This window comes from Aquarana catesbeiana, linkage group LG04 (genome assembly GCF_042186555.1).
Source record: "Aquarana catesbeiana isolate 2022-GZ linkage group LG04, ASM4218655v1, whole genome shotgun sequence".
NCBI lineage: Eukaryota > Metazoa > Chordata > Amphibia > Anura > Ranidae > Aquarana > Aquarana catesbeiana.
In genome coordinates this window covers 152,833,448-152,850,614 of record NC_133327.1, presented here as the reverse complement: position 1 = coordinate 152,850,614, position 17,167 = coordinate 152,833,448, and the positions used below count along the sequence as shown (strand labels likewise).

General features: G+C 41.1%; 1 protein-coding gene across 1 annotated transcript in view; it reads left to right on the top strand.

The window, feature by feature from the left end:
* The window catches only part of SLC9A9 (solute carrier family 9 member A9), a 1,177,825-nt gene that overhangs the window by 61,213 nt on the left and 1,099,445 nt on the right, over positions 1 to 17,167 (top strand). The window contains exon 4 of the mRNA XM_073625891.1: positions 936 to 1,012. Within this exon, the coding sequence (XP_073481992.1) occupies positions 936 to 1,012 (77 nt within the window). The remainder of the gene's footprint in view (positions 1 to 935; positions 1,013 to 17,167) is intronic.

Below are 17,167 nucleotides of genomic sequence, written 5' to 3'. Positions count from 1 at the left end.
AATCAGGAGTGCGTTACACTCAGAATGCAGGGATCAGGTATTAGGAGTGCATTATGCTCAGAATGCAAGCATGGGGGGTGATGTGAAGTGTGGTAGAGGACATTGCTATTGGGGGGGGGCTGCCCATAGCAGTGTCCACTGCCCCCTTCACCTCGCACCCTTTCCCTTTTCTATTAAATGTCTAGAGCTGGGACGAGCACTGTCCTTGTCTGCACTCCAAGCGGTTGCTACACAGGAGGACCCGGTGGAGCCTTGAGTGGCACCTGTCAATTTTGTTTGAGTTACAAAATCAGTACTGTTTACATATTGTAAGTACTACTTTGTATTAGTAATCTGTTATCCTCTGCATAGTGGGTCTCAGAGCACCTGTCAGGGCTCAGTCACTTTGAACATGCTGTCAGTTAACATTTTTCCAAGAGAAGAAAGCTAAGAGATGACCCCCATGCCTGCTGCTACTCCAAATGAAGTCAACTGTTCTCGCTAAACAGTGCTGATGGATGAATCCCCTTGCTGGACTGTTGTATTCCGACAACCATCAGCAGTAGCTGTCAGAAAACCTGAAAAGCCCTGCATATTATTGGATGCAGCTGCTGCTCACCTGAAATTTTTCCAGCAGCCAATTATTGACTTTTGTCAAACAGGGCAGGGCCACCCACTGAGTGAGTTTTGTCTGGTCAATTAGAAACTGTACAAAATTTGCTCAATAAATGGCCACCTTAAGAAAGCAGAAGTTTAGTAGACATATTTTCCTATAGACACCAATAGATAGACGAGTACTATTATCATAGGGAGAAGGAGTCTGAACTGTGCACAAGAGAATTATTGCAGCTCTGACAGCTAGGTAGGACAAGGTGACTGAGGGTTTATTATGGGTTAAGTTTATTTTGCAGGTTCTTTGGACAAAGTCGAGTAATTTTTCTGATTCTATGTTGCAGAGACACTTCTTTCGCAATCTGGGAACTATAATAACATACGCATTTTTGGGGACTGCCATCTCCTGCATTATGATTGGGTAAGTTAATCCAATGTCCAGCAATCTGACTTAATTTTTTTTTTAATCTCATTTTACATTTTCAGATTTGAAAATGTTTTCTTTAATCTCTTCCCGCCGGTCGTATGCATATATGCGGCCTCTCGGTGGGTGGGCTTTAACGACGAGATGACGGATATATACGTCCCAAATGTAAACACTTATGTGCTGAGAGTGCGTGCCCTGTATGCTCCTAGCACAATTACCAGGAACATTGGGAAAGCTCCCAATGCATACTTTCGATCGAGAGCTTTCCAATTATGTGACCACTGTAATAGTCAATCACAGCATTCTCATGACCCGCATGCCCTCCGCTGTCTCCCACCATTTAGAAGCTCTTATGGGGCTAGGAGATGGCTGCAGGAATTGGTTAAAAAGTCCTAATTATCTCATTCCTCTGCTTCTCATTTTGTCTATTATTTGTTTGCTATTTTTTAAAGTTTACCATTCTAATTTTTTTTTTTACCTTTTCATATACTGATGTAGCACCCTGGAATTTAAGAAGGGATGCTCCTCACATATTTACTTGCCAGGAGTAGTCCACCTGGTCGATTATTAGAGATCCATTGATTTCTCCCTAAGTTTGGCCTTATTGCACTTTTCTCATCTACCACTAGGTGGCCGGGTACTTGGTGGTACTAGATATGAGAAGGGCAACTCAAGGTCAGGTTATGGGTATATGGGGTATCTCAGCCAATGTGCAGGGGTTTTCTTGGATTCCTTGGTCTGCTGGGAGAACCTATATATTTGGGTGGAGTCAGGTGATCACTGCTCTGTGCCACCCGGATGGCTGTCTTGGTGGACGTGTGTCATGTTGCCCTGGACTGCTAGGTCGGAGATTGGGTCTATCCCAGGGGCATCTGGCTGTTAGGCTGTCTGAGGCTTATCCAGAATCAAGAGAGAGCAGCGCAGGGTTGGGATTGCGGCTTGCAGTCCAACCAGAAGTGGCGGTTCTGCCGGTCGGAGAACCTGTCAGTGGCCGGAGGTAGAGGGGAAGCTGTTGCCACAAAGGGACCATCTACCTTATTACCAGGGACCACAGTGAGTAACTGAAGCAAGTACCGGGGTCACGTTCTCACCGAACGGGCACAGTGGAGAATCTGGAAACTTCAGATGGTGAGCAAGTCAGGGACCCAGCCAGCAGAGGTGACGCTTGCAGAGCAGCCTTGTGTGCCAAGTCAGGGCCTAAGCAGGCCAGCGGGGTGAAGCTTGAGAAGTGTCGGGAGTGCCAAGCTAGGGACCGAGCAGAGAAGCAGGGGTGACGCTTGATGAAGATACCACCGTAAAGATTGGAGGAGCTCAAGGGATTCAGTGGCAGTAAATCAGAGGGTCTAGTGCAGTGATGGCGAACCTTGGCACCCCAGATGTTTTGGAACTACATTTCCCATGATGCTCCACTACACTGCAGAATGCAGGAGCATCATGGGAAATGTGGTTCCAAAACATCTGGGGTGCTAAGGTTCGCCATCACTGGTCTATTGAGAGACCGGGAACTCAGTGGGCTGATGAACTACAAGGAGAAGTTGTAGTGAAAGTGAAGGAACTGTTACGTTTGGTGTTAGGAACTGTTAAAGACTCTTGCCATAAGAGACAGCATCCCACCATGTGCAGATGTGGCTTCTTGCCGGAGGCCTTTCCCTGCACGGCTGTCCTCTTATTGAAGTCTCAGGGTCTGGTAATTGAACTTGCAACTACTCAAGGGTGTCCTGGCACTAATGCCACATACACACGGTCGGACTTTTGAGCTACAAAAGTCCAACAGCCTGTCCGACAGACTTTCGACTGACTTTTGGCGGACTTTCAACAGACTTTCTAACGACCGGACTTGCCTATACACGATCACACCAAAGTACGACGGATTTGTACGTGATGACGTACACCAGACTAAAATAAGGAAGTTGATAGCCAGTAGCCAAAAGCTTTCCTAGCGTGGGTTTTTGCCCGTCGGACTAGCATACAGACGAGCGGATTTCTGGGTCCCACGGAGTTACGACGTAAAGATCTGAAGCATGTTCCAAATCTAAAGTCCGTCAGATTTGCGACTGGAAAAGTCCGCTGAAGGTCCGGTGAAGCCCACACACGATCGGATTGTTCGCCGGATTTAGTCCGTCGGCGTCCGTCGGACAAGTCCGGTCGAAAAGTCCGACTGTGTGTACACGGCATTACCCTTTTTTTCCACATAAAAGTTTGTAAGAGAAATAAACATCTCTTTTGCATTCAAGAAGCGTCTGGCGCCCAATAACTTCCACCTTGCACTCACTATGCCTCACAACCCACCACATACTAAAGGATGTCAGCCATCTCTGGCCCTGGAGGTTCTCGTTAGACTTAAGGAGGCCAGAGACCTTGCTACACTTTTTTTAAAATGTGTTTTGTTTATTTATTTTTGTGTAAGATAAATTGTAGCGCTAAAACACACTTGTATTAATAGTGAATAAAGTTCAAAGTGCATGTAGACGTAATGTCCCAAAAAAGAGGGAATATATAATCCAAGTAGGACAACAGTCCGCAGTGAGATTAAATAATCCGTGTATCAATCCTGTCTGCTTCCCAACCGTCAACTTGTATATCATCAACTTTAGCGAATAGATGGAATACGCTTACCAGAGGGGTTGGATTCTACTGCCATAAGCATAGAATCAATGGAGCTTGATGCCACCCTGGGCAAAGTGATGAAGTGTTGGAGGCAAGGGTAGAGCCTCTACCGGGCCGGGACGTCCCCTCTGTGTCCACCGAAGCAGAGCCAAAATGGATTCCAAAAAAGCAAAGTGGTTTCTTAGTATTAGTACAGCAACCCACGTAGCCATGAGAATCACACGAACAATCCATAAAATCCTCTGTTATCCATTTACTTCCAAACTTATGTAGCTTGCCTTCAAAATCACATCTATTTTAATAGTGTGTTCTTTCTCTGAATATAGAACTAGACCTCTCCCCAGAATTTTGTGGTATCACATGAAAATAATCTTATTGTATTTGTAATTTTTAAGCTTACCATGCAGTGTGCAAGAAATTACAGTTTAGTCATTCCAAATTAAAGATAAGAATTGACACTTTATCTGCAGTGACACTGTTGTGTTAAAACTAGCATTGATCAAACTAGAAAAAAAAATATTTCCCTATTTTGTTACACTTTTTTATCATTAAATTATATTATTAATATTACTTTGGTTTCATAAATAATGAGTTAATAAGTTATTACAAAATAATAAACCCACAGCACACAAATTAATCTGGTCCATAGGGGTATCCATACGAGAGCTGAAGTGGTTAACAGAAAATATATTCTGTCTAATGTTTTATTTTTCGATGTATACTGTATATATAAAAGTCACCAACTTAAGATTCTAGTGAGATTTTCCTTTAAATTTACCCTCTTCTTTTTAGCTACATTCTAAAATACTTCCCTTCAGTTCTATTTCCAAGTTCTTCTCTGTGTGGTCCTGCCCAGAGTTGCACAGCTTTTGCAGCTGGGTCCTGTGCCTAGTGCATACAGTACGTGCAGAGTGTACACTAATTGTGATTGGTCCAATCACGGTGACCTCCAGCCTTCCAGAGGAGTACATCACGCTTTAGGTCTGCCTAAATGTTTGTGTAGTGCCCCCCCTAGTCCCCGGCATCAGGGAGGGCTGACATTTCATTTCAGGGTGCTGGTTGCTAGGCATAGTGAGTTGTGGACAGTAGCGAAAAATGAGTGCCAGTCACTTCTGAACAGAAGTGAGTTTATTTCTCACATGACAAATGTCAGGGCACACTAGAACAGTGAATGTGAACCTTGGCACCCCAGATGTTTTGGAACTACATTTCCCATGATGCTCATGCACTCTGCAGTGTAGGTGAGCATCATGGGAAATGTAGTTCCAAAACATCTGGGGTGCCAAGGTTCGCCATCACTGCCCTAGAACAAGTAGGCAAACAGACTAGCAGATTCCTTAGGCACAATTACTAAGGTGGACAGCAGTACAGAAAAAGTGCCTTTACGTTGTACCCAGCGTTCTTTACTTTAGTAGCAACAACCGTCTCCTATAGCAACAACAACTCACAGTAACGTGCAGGACTTGGTTGGATGAGTCCATCTTTAATGCTTTCCCAGTCTCTCTAACAGTTCCCCATCTGCATGCTTCCCCATACTCTCCCCCAGCATGCACAAGTTACCAAGAAACTCCTACTGATTGGCTGAGAGAAGTAGGCATATTCATAACCCAGCTTTACTGCAGCTCATCATACTAATGCCAAGTGTAACAGTGCCACCTATTGACACAAGGCAGAAACTACAGCTATGCAGAGCTTAGGAGAAAACCCAAATGATCATGAAGACTACAAATTAGCCAGGTTAACTGCAACCCAGCAATGCTAAATTTACTGATAGTCCCTATTTAGGACACGGTGCTACATTTTTTCTTGCAAAGGCTGTGCGGTGATGGGCATTAAATCTTTTGTCAGGAGTTCTATCTCAAAGGATGAACCTGAAACAAAAGAATGTACATTTATGGAAAGCACATCTAATAACAGTCACAAATGTGAAGTAAAATGTTTTCACAACAGTCAAGAAATGAAGATATTTATCATTTGTGTGTGTGATTTTGTTTTGTGGCATTTTGGTGTCTTTATTAGTTGCGATTTTTGACAAAATGGGATACCAGTATAATAGTTGGTAGTCTTCTAATGTGTATTATGGTACAGGAAATGAGCAATGTTTCTAAAAATATCACCTCCCCTAGTGTATCAACATATATGATAATTTTGTTTCATTTTGGGTAATCTTCTAAACTTTTCCATATCCACCAATGAGTGTTATTAAAACTTCTTTACAGCAATAAATTCTGTGGAGCCCAACTTGCAATTAAGGGAAGGATTCCCCAAGGCTTTATTACAGAAGATGCAACTACAGATAAATACAATTATTCCTATCTGCATCTTATATACAATAGAGCCGTGGGGAATTCCCCCTTTAATTGGAAGTTGAGCTTGGCTGAATTTATTGCTGCAGTCTGGTTGGATCGAAAGAGGATTGATCTCAGTGTGTTGTAAGCCCCTTGCTGCTTACTTTATGTGGTGATGGACATTCATATTTTCATGGATTAAAGGTTCTCTTACATAAATCAGCTTGTGTTTATGTTTAGTAGCCCCTTAAAGTGTACTTATGGAAATAGTCTTTTAAATGCATTATGTGAAAGAACTACAAAAACATTCAAAAACGAATACCATCTGTATAGAAACTGAAATATTTGGCATTTATATAACTTTGCTTTGCAGTCTGTGAGAACTGACACATGTAGTACATTCTAAGCTCTCTGGGTAGAGCAATCATGCAGTATGTAAAGTCAGATGGAAGTCAGAACTTCCATATACTTTTTCGATTCAGTGTCTGAGAACGTTTTTAATTCATTACATCTGCATGACAACTAGGCAACTTGGATTTGCAGGTGATATAAACAATGGCAATTTGAATGTTTTTCCACATTGTTTGCCTTTAACTAGTTGTGGATCTTGGACGTGCTTCTTTAAGCCCACAAAATGTATTCAAAATACATAAGATATTTGTAGTACATCCTAATCTTCTGCCTGTTACAGCGCTCACATTTGCTGGCAATTTTAACAGCTGGGAGTTGCTGTGTAAATACAACAGCTATCACAACAGCTAAATTCTGACACAGTGTTTATAAACACTGTTCACATAGAAGATACACATTGTTGCTTTTGTATCTACATTCCTCTGCAGTTTAGAGGGATAAGCTTCAATCGGCATATGATATCAACAAAAACAAAACAATGTAACATCCATCCAGCACCACACCCTTTTGTTTCCTTTGTCAGTGGTGCATGGCTAGTGATGACAACGTTAACCAGTAGATAAGAGAGTCGGCACTCAACTAATAAACCTCAGAACTTTAATAAGCTAATCTTGCAAGAGCAATGTACAAATATACAGAGTAAACCATAAAACACCTGGTGATGTTATGGTGTACTCAGTATATTTGTACATTGCTCCTGCAAAATTACCTCAATCAAATCATGAGGTTGATTGGTTGAGTGCTGGCTCTTGCTTCTATTAGTTAAAGCAGCCCGACAAGTAAAAAATATGTATATATTAAAATGTGTTTCTTTTTAGCTCCTTATTAACTCTTGCCCTAATCAGCCATAATGCCTTCTTCCCATTTTCCCCAAAGTTATTATTTTCCTGCTGATTTTCTTTTTTTGGTATACAGTATTTTTATCTTTCTAACCATTAAAGTTTAAACTTTATTTTTTATTTGTTTACTACTTTTTTTTTAGTGCTGCACTTACAAAAAGGCATCACTGAAAAAACAAACCTTTTTTTTTTTTGTAAATATTTTCTTGGCAGTGCTTTGTATTTATAGCAGTGCAGATTTGAAATCACGCTACAGCAACTAGATTTCAAAGTCGCAGGTCAGTGCGATATGGATCAGCGATTTCATTGCGGCTTTCGACTTTGTTTATCAGAAGTCAATGCAGGTCTCAGTGAAATCACAGAAAAGTAGTGCAGAAAAATTTTTCAAACCTTTTTCAAAGTCACTGCGACTTGAGTTGCAAGAATTTGAAAGGCCCCATTGCCAAAAATAGGGTGCGACTTGTCATGCGATTTTGAACTATCAATTCGCATGACAAATCGCATTTGTGTGGACGAGGGTTAAGTGTCATAGAATATAATGGATACTTTTTAATTACAGTAACACTATTTTTGTTAAATTAACTTTGATTGATGTAAAAGAAGTGTATTTTTTAAGTTTTTACGTTATTTGTCTCTGGATTGCATTAAAAATAAGATCACATTTGTAAGACTATCAATAAATCACCAAAAGGAAATCATGTTTGTCCTAAAAAGTGATATATGTATTACTTTGTTATATAATGTAAAGAAAATTATTGCTGAGTAAGCTGGACCTCTCCACTGTCAGAATTTACTGAACAGCACCTGTTGGCTGCAGCTCTGATTGAACTAAAGTTTTCCAGCAAGCCCAATCAGTAGTCAATCAGTAGATCAACTGTTCTCGAACAGGATCGGCCATAGATGAATCAGAATTCAGGCAGTCCCTGCTGAACTGGCCAAATTTCAATTCACCTATGGCTAGATTCATGTGTACTACAAGTGAATATTAGAAGAAGACTGTAGGAAGGGTCATTACTTGTCATTGTCATTATCACCTTGAATTGTGATATGTAGTTTACTAAAGGGCTGTGTATCGTGAACAATGTTTTTTTATTTCTTTTTGAATAAAAAACTGGTTTCACTTTTTTGCATGTCATGTGCTGGCGATTTCCTCCAGCCTCTTTCAGCATTTTCCTGCCTTTGTGCACTTTATTTCAGCATCAACCACACATCATTCTTCGTAACCGTCTCTTTGAAAGTGACAATGGTGGACCATGCCTGTGCAGCATGTGTCTACACATCGGCTTCTGGTTCCCAACAGGGTTGCATAAGATAGGGCAGTGTTTCTCAACCTTTTTACAGTTAAGGCACCCTATTAAAATTATGGACAGTCTGGAGGCACCCTTTAAAAATGATGCAGTCTTGAGGCGCCCCATTCTAAAATGTAAGAAATGAATAGTTGCAAAACTAATAGTTTTGCATAATGCATAACCATCCACACAAGTAGGACACCCAACATTAGAGGTGATTTGTTCTTCCAAAGCATATATACTTTTGCAAATTGGTACTGACTAGTATTCCAGTGTTTCTCTTCTCCTTCAGTTTTTCTCCATCACTCAGCTAAGGTGCCCTCAATGCTGATGGAGTGGGACAGGGGAGGGTCAAACAAAGATGCTATATAGGCATCTGACATCAGCGCAAACTATAAAGCTAAAAAGGATAAATGGTATTGCAAGCTGAACACTAAGGATAATAATATCACCTCTAAAAGTAAAATTAGTAAAAAATAAAGTGCAGCACAATAAAAACAATGAAACCAATCTGAGATGACAGATGTAAAGTCCACACAAAATGTCCATTGTAGAACCACAAGACTTAGAACACAGCTTGAAGTACCCACGTGGGAAGAAAGTCCGATGTCAGAATATATAAGTGACAATCCCTCCACCAGCAGGCAAATTGCTTGCTTACCGCAACAGATGGACCCCTGAACTAACAGGAGGTCAACAGCGTATGTCCCCACTGGAGAAAATGAAGAGATCACTAGCACTCCAGAGACTCCGACGGACCCAATGAACGTTAGGATACAAATAACATCTAAGTGCTCTCTGCTATATAAAACTGGCTTCTAAGCAGCGTGCCAAGTAGCAGACAGATCCCTAGCATGTGTCGGTAGCACCCTGGTTAAAAAAGGCTGAGATAGGATGACAACACAGGAGCACAACTGAGAGACAGTTGTCATTCTTAAACAGGAAGTGTCTGAACAGGGACCTTTATGGCAGGATCACCAGCTGTTATTTTTATGAAAGCTGCATAGTTAAAGGGATTGAAAGCATTACATTAGTAATACATCAAATCTTTAAACAAGATTTTAATGATATGGTTTAGATCTAGGTTTGCTTTACCTGGTCCACCAACAGCTGGGCTATGGTTACTAGGAGCAACATAGACATTTTGATTTCAAGTTTAATTAAAGCCATGTTCATTTCCCTCCGGTGTCTAACATCACATTTTTCTTTAATAAAAACCTAGCATATGAAGTCACTGGTGTTATTACTGAGCAATCTTCTTTTACAGATTAATAAGTTTCATTGGCTTCGCTAAAACGTCTGTGTTCTCCTGTGTCTATTAAACTAGACAAACTGTAAAAAATTAATCCATTTATCCAGAAGCAGAAATTAAGCACAGTTATTTTAATAGAAAGTTAAATGAAGATGAACAGCAGAAAAACATATTTCTGTAATCAGTCTGAGGTCTGTGAGCAGTAAGTGTGAAATGTGCTATGCACCACTTTCCGAATATCATTTGAGGGAACAGGAACAAATTCTATTTAGATATGCAAATCTTGTTGCACATTTCAATGGTTTTGTGTGTTTTCCTCCACTACCCTCGTCAGAAAATCTTTCCATCCGTTAATGTTTTTCTTGTAAGAGAGTTTTAGGAAATGGGAGAAATGTAATGTCTCTTGTCAGGCTCTGGTATTGCATCCTGCTTGAAAAATTACATGGCAGATCTGTTTTCTATTAGGGTCTGCTTAGCTAACCACCATTTCGGCTGATTTACTAAAGTGTCATTGGTTATTTTTGTTTTTTTTGCTTGATCAGATCTTAAAATTTAGCTGAGCAAACTTGACAGAAGCACGTATTGACTATGTAAGGTACCATTGCTGACCTTTCCTTTTTAAAATGCCAATTGCTTGGCTGTCATAGTGGTCCAGTGGCTTTAATATTTTGTGAGAAAGTTCACCTGTCAATTAACTGAACTAAATGATCTCAAAAGTGATGCCATTACAACAAGCCTGAAGCCCGTTGACAAGGGTCATTGGGATGTTGGATTTATTGGAGCACTCAGGACATGGAAAGTAGGTGAGACACTCTGTCCAGGCTAACAGATGCAAACTGAAAATGTGGCTCCTCTGCTGAAAGAATTTGCATTGTGTGAAATTGGTGTGAAATGGCCATCTATTTTATATTTCACTCTAAGTAGGTATTGTCACCAGGAGGCTTTTCTGGTTATTATAAACATTAAACCACTTGAAGACCAGGCCTACAGTATCTCACAAAAGAGAGTATACCCCTCACATTTTTGTAAATATTTTATTATATCTTTTCATGTGACAACACTGAAGAAATGACACTTTGCTACAATGTAAAGTAGTGAGTGTACATCTTATATAACAGTGTACATGTGCTGTCTCCTAAAATAAATCAACACACAGCCATAAATGTCTAAACTGTAAACAAAAGTCAGTACACCCCTAGGTGAAAATGTCCAAATTGGGCTCAATTACTCATTTTCCGTCCCCGCTGTCATATGACTCGTTAGTGTTACAAGGTCTCAGGTGTGAATGGGGAGCAGGTGCGTTACATTTTGTGTTATCGCTCTCACTCTCTTATGCTGGTCACTGGAAGTTCAACATGGCACCTCATGGCAAAGAACTCTCTACGGATCTGAAGAAAAGAATTGTTGCTCTACGTGAAGATGGCCTAGGCTATAAGAAGATTGCCAAGACCCTGAAACTGAGCTGTAGCATGGTGGCCAAGACCATACAGCGGTTTAACAGGACAAGTTCCACTCTGAACAGGCCTCGCCATGGTTAACCAAAGAAGTTGAGTGCACGTGTTCAGCGTCATATCCAGAGGTTGTCTTTGCAAATAGACGTATGAGTGCTGCCAGTATTGCTGCAGAGGTTGAAGGGGTGGGGGGGTCAGCCTGTCAGTGCTCAGACCATATGCTGCCCACTGCATCAAATTGGTCTTCATGGTTGTTGTCCCAGAAGGAAGCCTCTTCTAAAGATGATGCACAAGAAAGCTCGCAAACAGTTGGTGAAGACAAGCAGACTAAGGACATGGATTACTGGAACCATGTCCTGTGGTCTGAGACCAAGATAAATTTGGTTCAGATGGTGTCAAGCGTGTGTGACGTCAACCAGGTGAGGGGTACAAAGACAAGTGTTTGTTGCTTAGAGTCAAACATGGCGGTGGGAGTGTCATGGTCTGGGGCTGCATGAGCACTGGGGAGCTACAGTTCATTGAGGGTTCCATGAATGCCAACATGTACTGTGACATACTGAAGCAGAGCATGATCCCATCCTTTCGGAGACTGGGCTGTAGGGCAGTATTCCAACATAACGACCCCAAACACACCTACAAGACGGCCACTGCCTTGCTGAAGAAACTGAGGGTAAAGGTGATGGACTGACCAAGCATGTCCCTAGACCTAAACCCTATTGAGCATCTGTGGGGCATCCTCAAACAGAAGGTGGAGGAGCGCAAGGTCTCTAATATCCACCAGCTCTGTGATGTCATCATGGAGGAGTGGAAGAGGACTGCAGTGGCAACCTGTGAAGCTCTGGTGAACTCCATGCCCACGAGGGTTAAGGCAGTGCTGGAAAATAATGGTGGCCACACAAAATGTTGACACTTTGGACCCAATTTGGACATTTTCACTTAGGGGTGTACTCACTTTTGTTGCCAGTTTGTTTAGACATTAATGGCTGTGTGTTAAGTTATTTTGAGGGGACAGCAAATTTACACTGTTATACAAGCTGTACACTCACAACTTTACGTTGTAGCAAAGTGTCATTTCTTTAGTGTTGTCACATGAAAAGATATAATAAAATATTTACCAAAATGTGAGGGGTGTACTCACTTTTGTGAGATACTGTATACTGACACGTTTTGTGTACATGTAAAAATCTGTATTTTTTTGCTAGACAGTTACTTAGAACCCCAGTTTATATATATATATATATATATATATATATATATATATATATATACATACACACACACATACAGTCAGGTCCATAAATATTGGGACATCGACTTTGGTTCTATACACCACCACGATGGATTTGAAATGAAACAAACAAGATGTGCCTTTAACTGCAGACTTTCAGCTTTAATTTGAGGGTATTTACATCCAAATCAGGTGAACGGTGTAGGAATTACAACAGTTTGTATATGTGCCTCGCACTTTTTAAGGGACTAAAAGTAATGACTAAAAGTAATGGGACAGATTAACAATCACCCATCAAACTTTCACTTTTTAATACTTGGTTGCAAATCCTTTGCAGTCAATTACAGCCTGAAGTTTGGAACGCATAGACATCACCAGATGCTGGGTTTCATCCCTGGTGATGCTCTGCCAGGCCTTTATTGCAACTGTCTTCAGTTCCTGCTTGTTCTTGGGGCATTTTTCCTTCAGTTTTGTCTTCAGCAAGCGAAATGCATGCTCAATCGAATTCAGGTCAGATGATTGACTTGGCCATTGACAGCATGACAGGTCCTCTTTCTGGAGACATCTGGGGTCTATAAGACCCCAGATCTTTCCTCTACCCTTGAAAGCATAAGATAAAAAAAAACCTCATGCTTTTCCGAAAAAAAAAAATGGCAGTGTTTACATTTCCCTTAAGCAGAAATGATGAAATATCTAGGCCCCTCTTAGTCCTAGACCATAAATGTAATCGGAGATGATCCGGTCTCCAGTCATGTCTATCGTCATTGGCTGCAATTGCTGGATCAGAGCCCGGGCTCCTCGGTGCAGCAAAAAACAAGGTACAGGAACCTGTGAGCAGCGGAAGGGGGAAAGACGACCCCTCCCGCTGCTTGCAAAAGTGATCCAGTGGCTAATCAGCCACTCAGATCACTTTTATAGGGTAGGGAATCGCTGGCTGAAAATTTTGATACCGGGGTTAGAGCTGACAGCTGCAGCCATAACCCTGGGATAACCACTTGAACACAATAAACTATATGTATGTGATTTGGCGGCAAGTGGTTTAACTGAAATAGGGCATTTAAAAGACAAAAAGCAAACAGCCACATAGATATGCACCTGATTTATTTAGGGCCTAGTGTTTAGTCCTGACTTTTTAAAAAATGACTTCTGTTTCAATAGCTCAGTGTATTTATACTAATGAATTTCATGTGTAATAATTTGCAATATGTTACTGTATTTGAAACCTTGCAAGTACCATCTTTTCTTCGCCCTGTTAAAGTCTATATAATTATTCACTTCATTTATCATCTGTTTTGTGCCATTACTATTGCGCAGTGTCTAAGTATAACATATGTTAGCTATGTTATCTCATAAATTAATTTAAAAAAGGCCCATTTTAGATTATTTTAAGGTTTTACATAGTCTGCTGTGCATTGCCATCTTGTGGTGAATTCAGCTAATTACAGAAATAACTTGTGGCACAGAAAAATCTAAAATTCAAAGTGCTTCTCTGTCTTTAGTATTTGGCGGTGTTAATTACATTGCATTGCATCTTGATGCACTTATGTGTTGCGTTTATATGCATTGGCATTCATTTTAATGTTCATCCATTAATTAACATTTTGCAGATGTATTTCCTTTTACATCAGCTTTTTTTCACTTTAGTACTTCAGCTGCATTAATATGTGTTAACGTGCATTGTGTTGCGATAAGATCCATACATGTTACATTATATGCACTGCACATGTATACAACGTTGCAGTATGAACTTGCAATGACCTGGGTTTATGCGCTATAGAAAAATGCTGGACATTGGACATGGGCTCTTGTACACTTGCGCTGATTAGTAGCTCACATTGAAGTGCCTATCGCTTTAACATGCATTTTTATGTGTTTTTAATGCTTTTGTAATGCATTTTTGCAGGGATAACACTTGCTGAATGCCCCATCTGTGGTACATCATCCCACCCCACTGATCAGTAGTGGTTCATTAGTTAATTTCATACCTCCCTTCCCCCACCCTGCTTTGCCTAAGTAGTACATTTCCCCCCACTACTCCTTGTTCAGTAGTACATTCCCAAATAACTGCCACCCCCTTTGCTTAGTAGTACATTCCCCATACCCCCTTCCCAATCCCCCCCCCCCCCCCCCCCGAATACATAGTAGTATCTCCCTTCCCACTCAGTAGTAACACCTCCCCACTCCCCCCCCCCCCCAGATCAGTAATAATTCTCCCTGCCCACACTAACTCCCTACCAACCCCCACTCTGCTGATCTCCTTCTGATCATCTGTTCTGATGATCTCCTGCTCTGCTGATTCCGTGCCACTATGTTTCATACTCGGTCCTCACCTTCTTGCTGTATTACTCTCAATCTGTACACCATATGTGATAATTGATGTTTGCCTGCTGCGGTTCCCCCTCACCTTCCTGCTGTATTACTCCAATGCTGTACACCATATGTGATATCTGATGTTTCCCTGTTGTGGTCCCTGCTCACCTTTCTGCTCTATCACTCCCATGCTGCACACCACATGGGATATCTGCTGATACCCCATGTTGGTCCCTGCTCACCTTCTTTCTGCTCCACGCTGAATACCACAGCCTGGAGGTGAATACAAAGGACAGCTAATGCGGAATAGGCACCCCTCAACTGCAGGTTTGATTAGGAAGTGCTGTTATAGGCCTTGTATACACTAGCATTTGAGGGACAATAAAACCCCACTGTTAAGCCATGATTTTACTGCTCTTCAACCACTCCTTTTGTTGCTGTTGAGGCAACAGCTGGGGTTTTACACCACCGCTGCAAGGGGAATTGTACCCCCTGTCATGCATTCAAGTTAATGGGGCTACGCTGCAACTGCCTCTTAACTGCACACAACCATTAGGCTGGGAGGAGATGGGCATTTTTAGTAGCAAGATTATGGTGCTAAAATTGCTAGTTATTAATTGCTACCCAATTAAATATGGTTTTTGGTGGCGAGAAGGGCAAGTAGCATGTAGTAGCAAAATGCTCTGAATGTATGTGAATATTCACTACTACAAGCCGTCTTTCCATAGAGATCCATTTGTTCCAAATGTGCATTAATTGATCACTGCTACTAGAAATTAATTAAAAATGATTTTAGTATCATATGTTCAAAAAAATTGCCTGTGTGCTCCCAGCTTTAACCCCCTTTCACACTGGGGCACTTTTTAGATGTTTTAGCGCTAAAAATAGTGCCTGAAAAGCACCTCTCAAGCCACCCCAGTGTGAAAGTTCGAGTGCCACACTGAGGCGGTGCGCTTGCAGGATGGGAAAAAAAGTCCTGCAAACAGCGTCTCTGGGGCAGTGCGGCAAAGCACCTGCCAATAAGCCGCTATAACAGCACTTTACCGCTAACGCCTGCACCGCCCCAGTGTGAAAGGGGGTCTTAAAGTACAGTGTCTAAGTCTTTTAAACTGAATACTACAGGAGGTACTGCCTGTGCTATAAAACCATTGGCCTCAGTTTTGCAATGGCATGCCATTAGATGTTCAAAAAGAAAAAGAATAACCTTTCAGTGCTGTAAGTTGAATGTCTTCAACAAGGATGCCTTATGGGATTGAACAGCCTGGCTATACTTTGACCTCACAAATTCTATAAAAATATTAATGGTGAGCTGTCTCAAAAAGTAAAATGTGAACGTAAAAATCACATGATACTCATTGATAACCTGCGGTATCAATAAGCCACTGCTTTGTAAAAATAGACATTTTTAAAGTGCAAATAATGTGCTGAAATCCATATGATTTAGTGCAAAAAATGTACAAAAACGCACATAGTACACCTTTCCTATAAAGTGCAAAGTGCAGACATTCGTAATAAACAATTAATAATTCATTCATGAATGGTGAAAAATAAACATCCAAATAAAGTCCATCCAAGTGCAGGAGAAAGTAATCAATAATTCATACATAAATGATGAAAGATGAACATCCAAACAGAGTCCATCCAAGTGCAAGAGAAAGTGCTCTTGTGCTGAAAACAACTGTAATCAAATTGCTTCTGTGTCACCACCGTGCTCCTAAGGGCATATAGGCTGCCTACCAAACCATAAGATGCCACAAAGGAGATCGTAAGCGCTTGGGAATATTCCCCACTGGAGCTACAGGAAGCCATATCTAACTGCAGAGTGAATTATAGAGGGAAGTTATACTCTCAATGTGTTAGAAAACAGAAAACTGTATACTTACCTTTCTGTATTTTTTCTTTTCCGGTGCACCTTTATTGCAGCATAGAATGGGTTGTGGCTCCACCCCCTCAACCTGATAGGACTGATTAATTATAAATCAGGGAGACCTGGCTTGCAGCTTTCTCTGTAACTCTCAGTATTTGGGTGGGAATCTGTATGCTGCCATAAAGATGCACCAAGAAAGGAAAATTACAGAAAGGTGAGTATACGGCTTCCCATTTTCCTGGTGCATCATGGCAGCATACAATAGGATCGTCCTCGCCACACAGGAAGGTGTAAGAAAAAAATTTGTAATGATCAGTACAGTAAGTATGCACCTGCACAACAAATTTTACTCTTTATGCTGAGCCAGGTTAACCTAATAAAGCTTAATAAAGGTGTTTCGGAAGGACCATATTGCTGACTTGCAACTAACCTAAGGAGATACTCAGTATTGTAAAGAGAAGGCTCTTTTTATTCTCCTAGCAGTCTAGGAGGTGATTGTACGTGTTGATGCTGACTGACCCTGCCTTCGCACAGATTTTTCAGATTTCCTGAATGAAGAGGTAGCTGCCAAGTAGGCCATCAGAGTTAAGTATTAAGGGTGGATGTT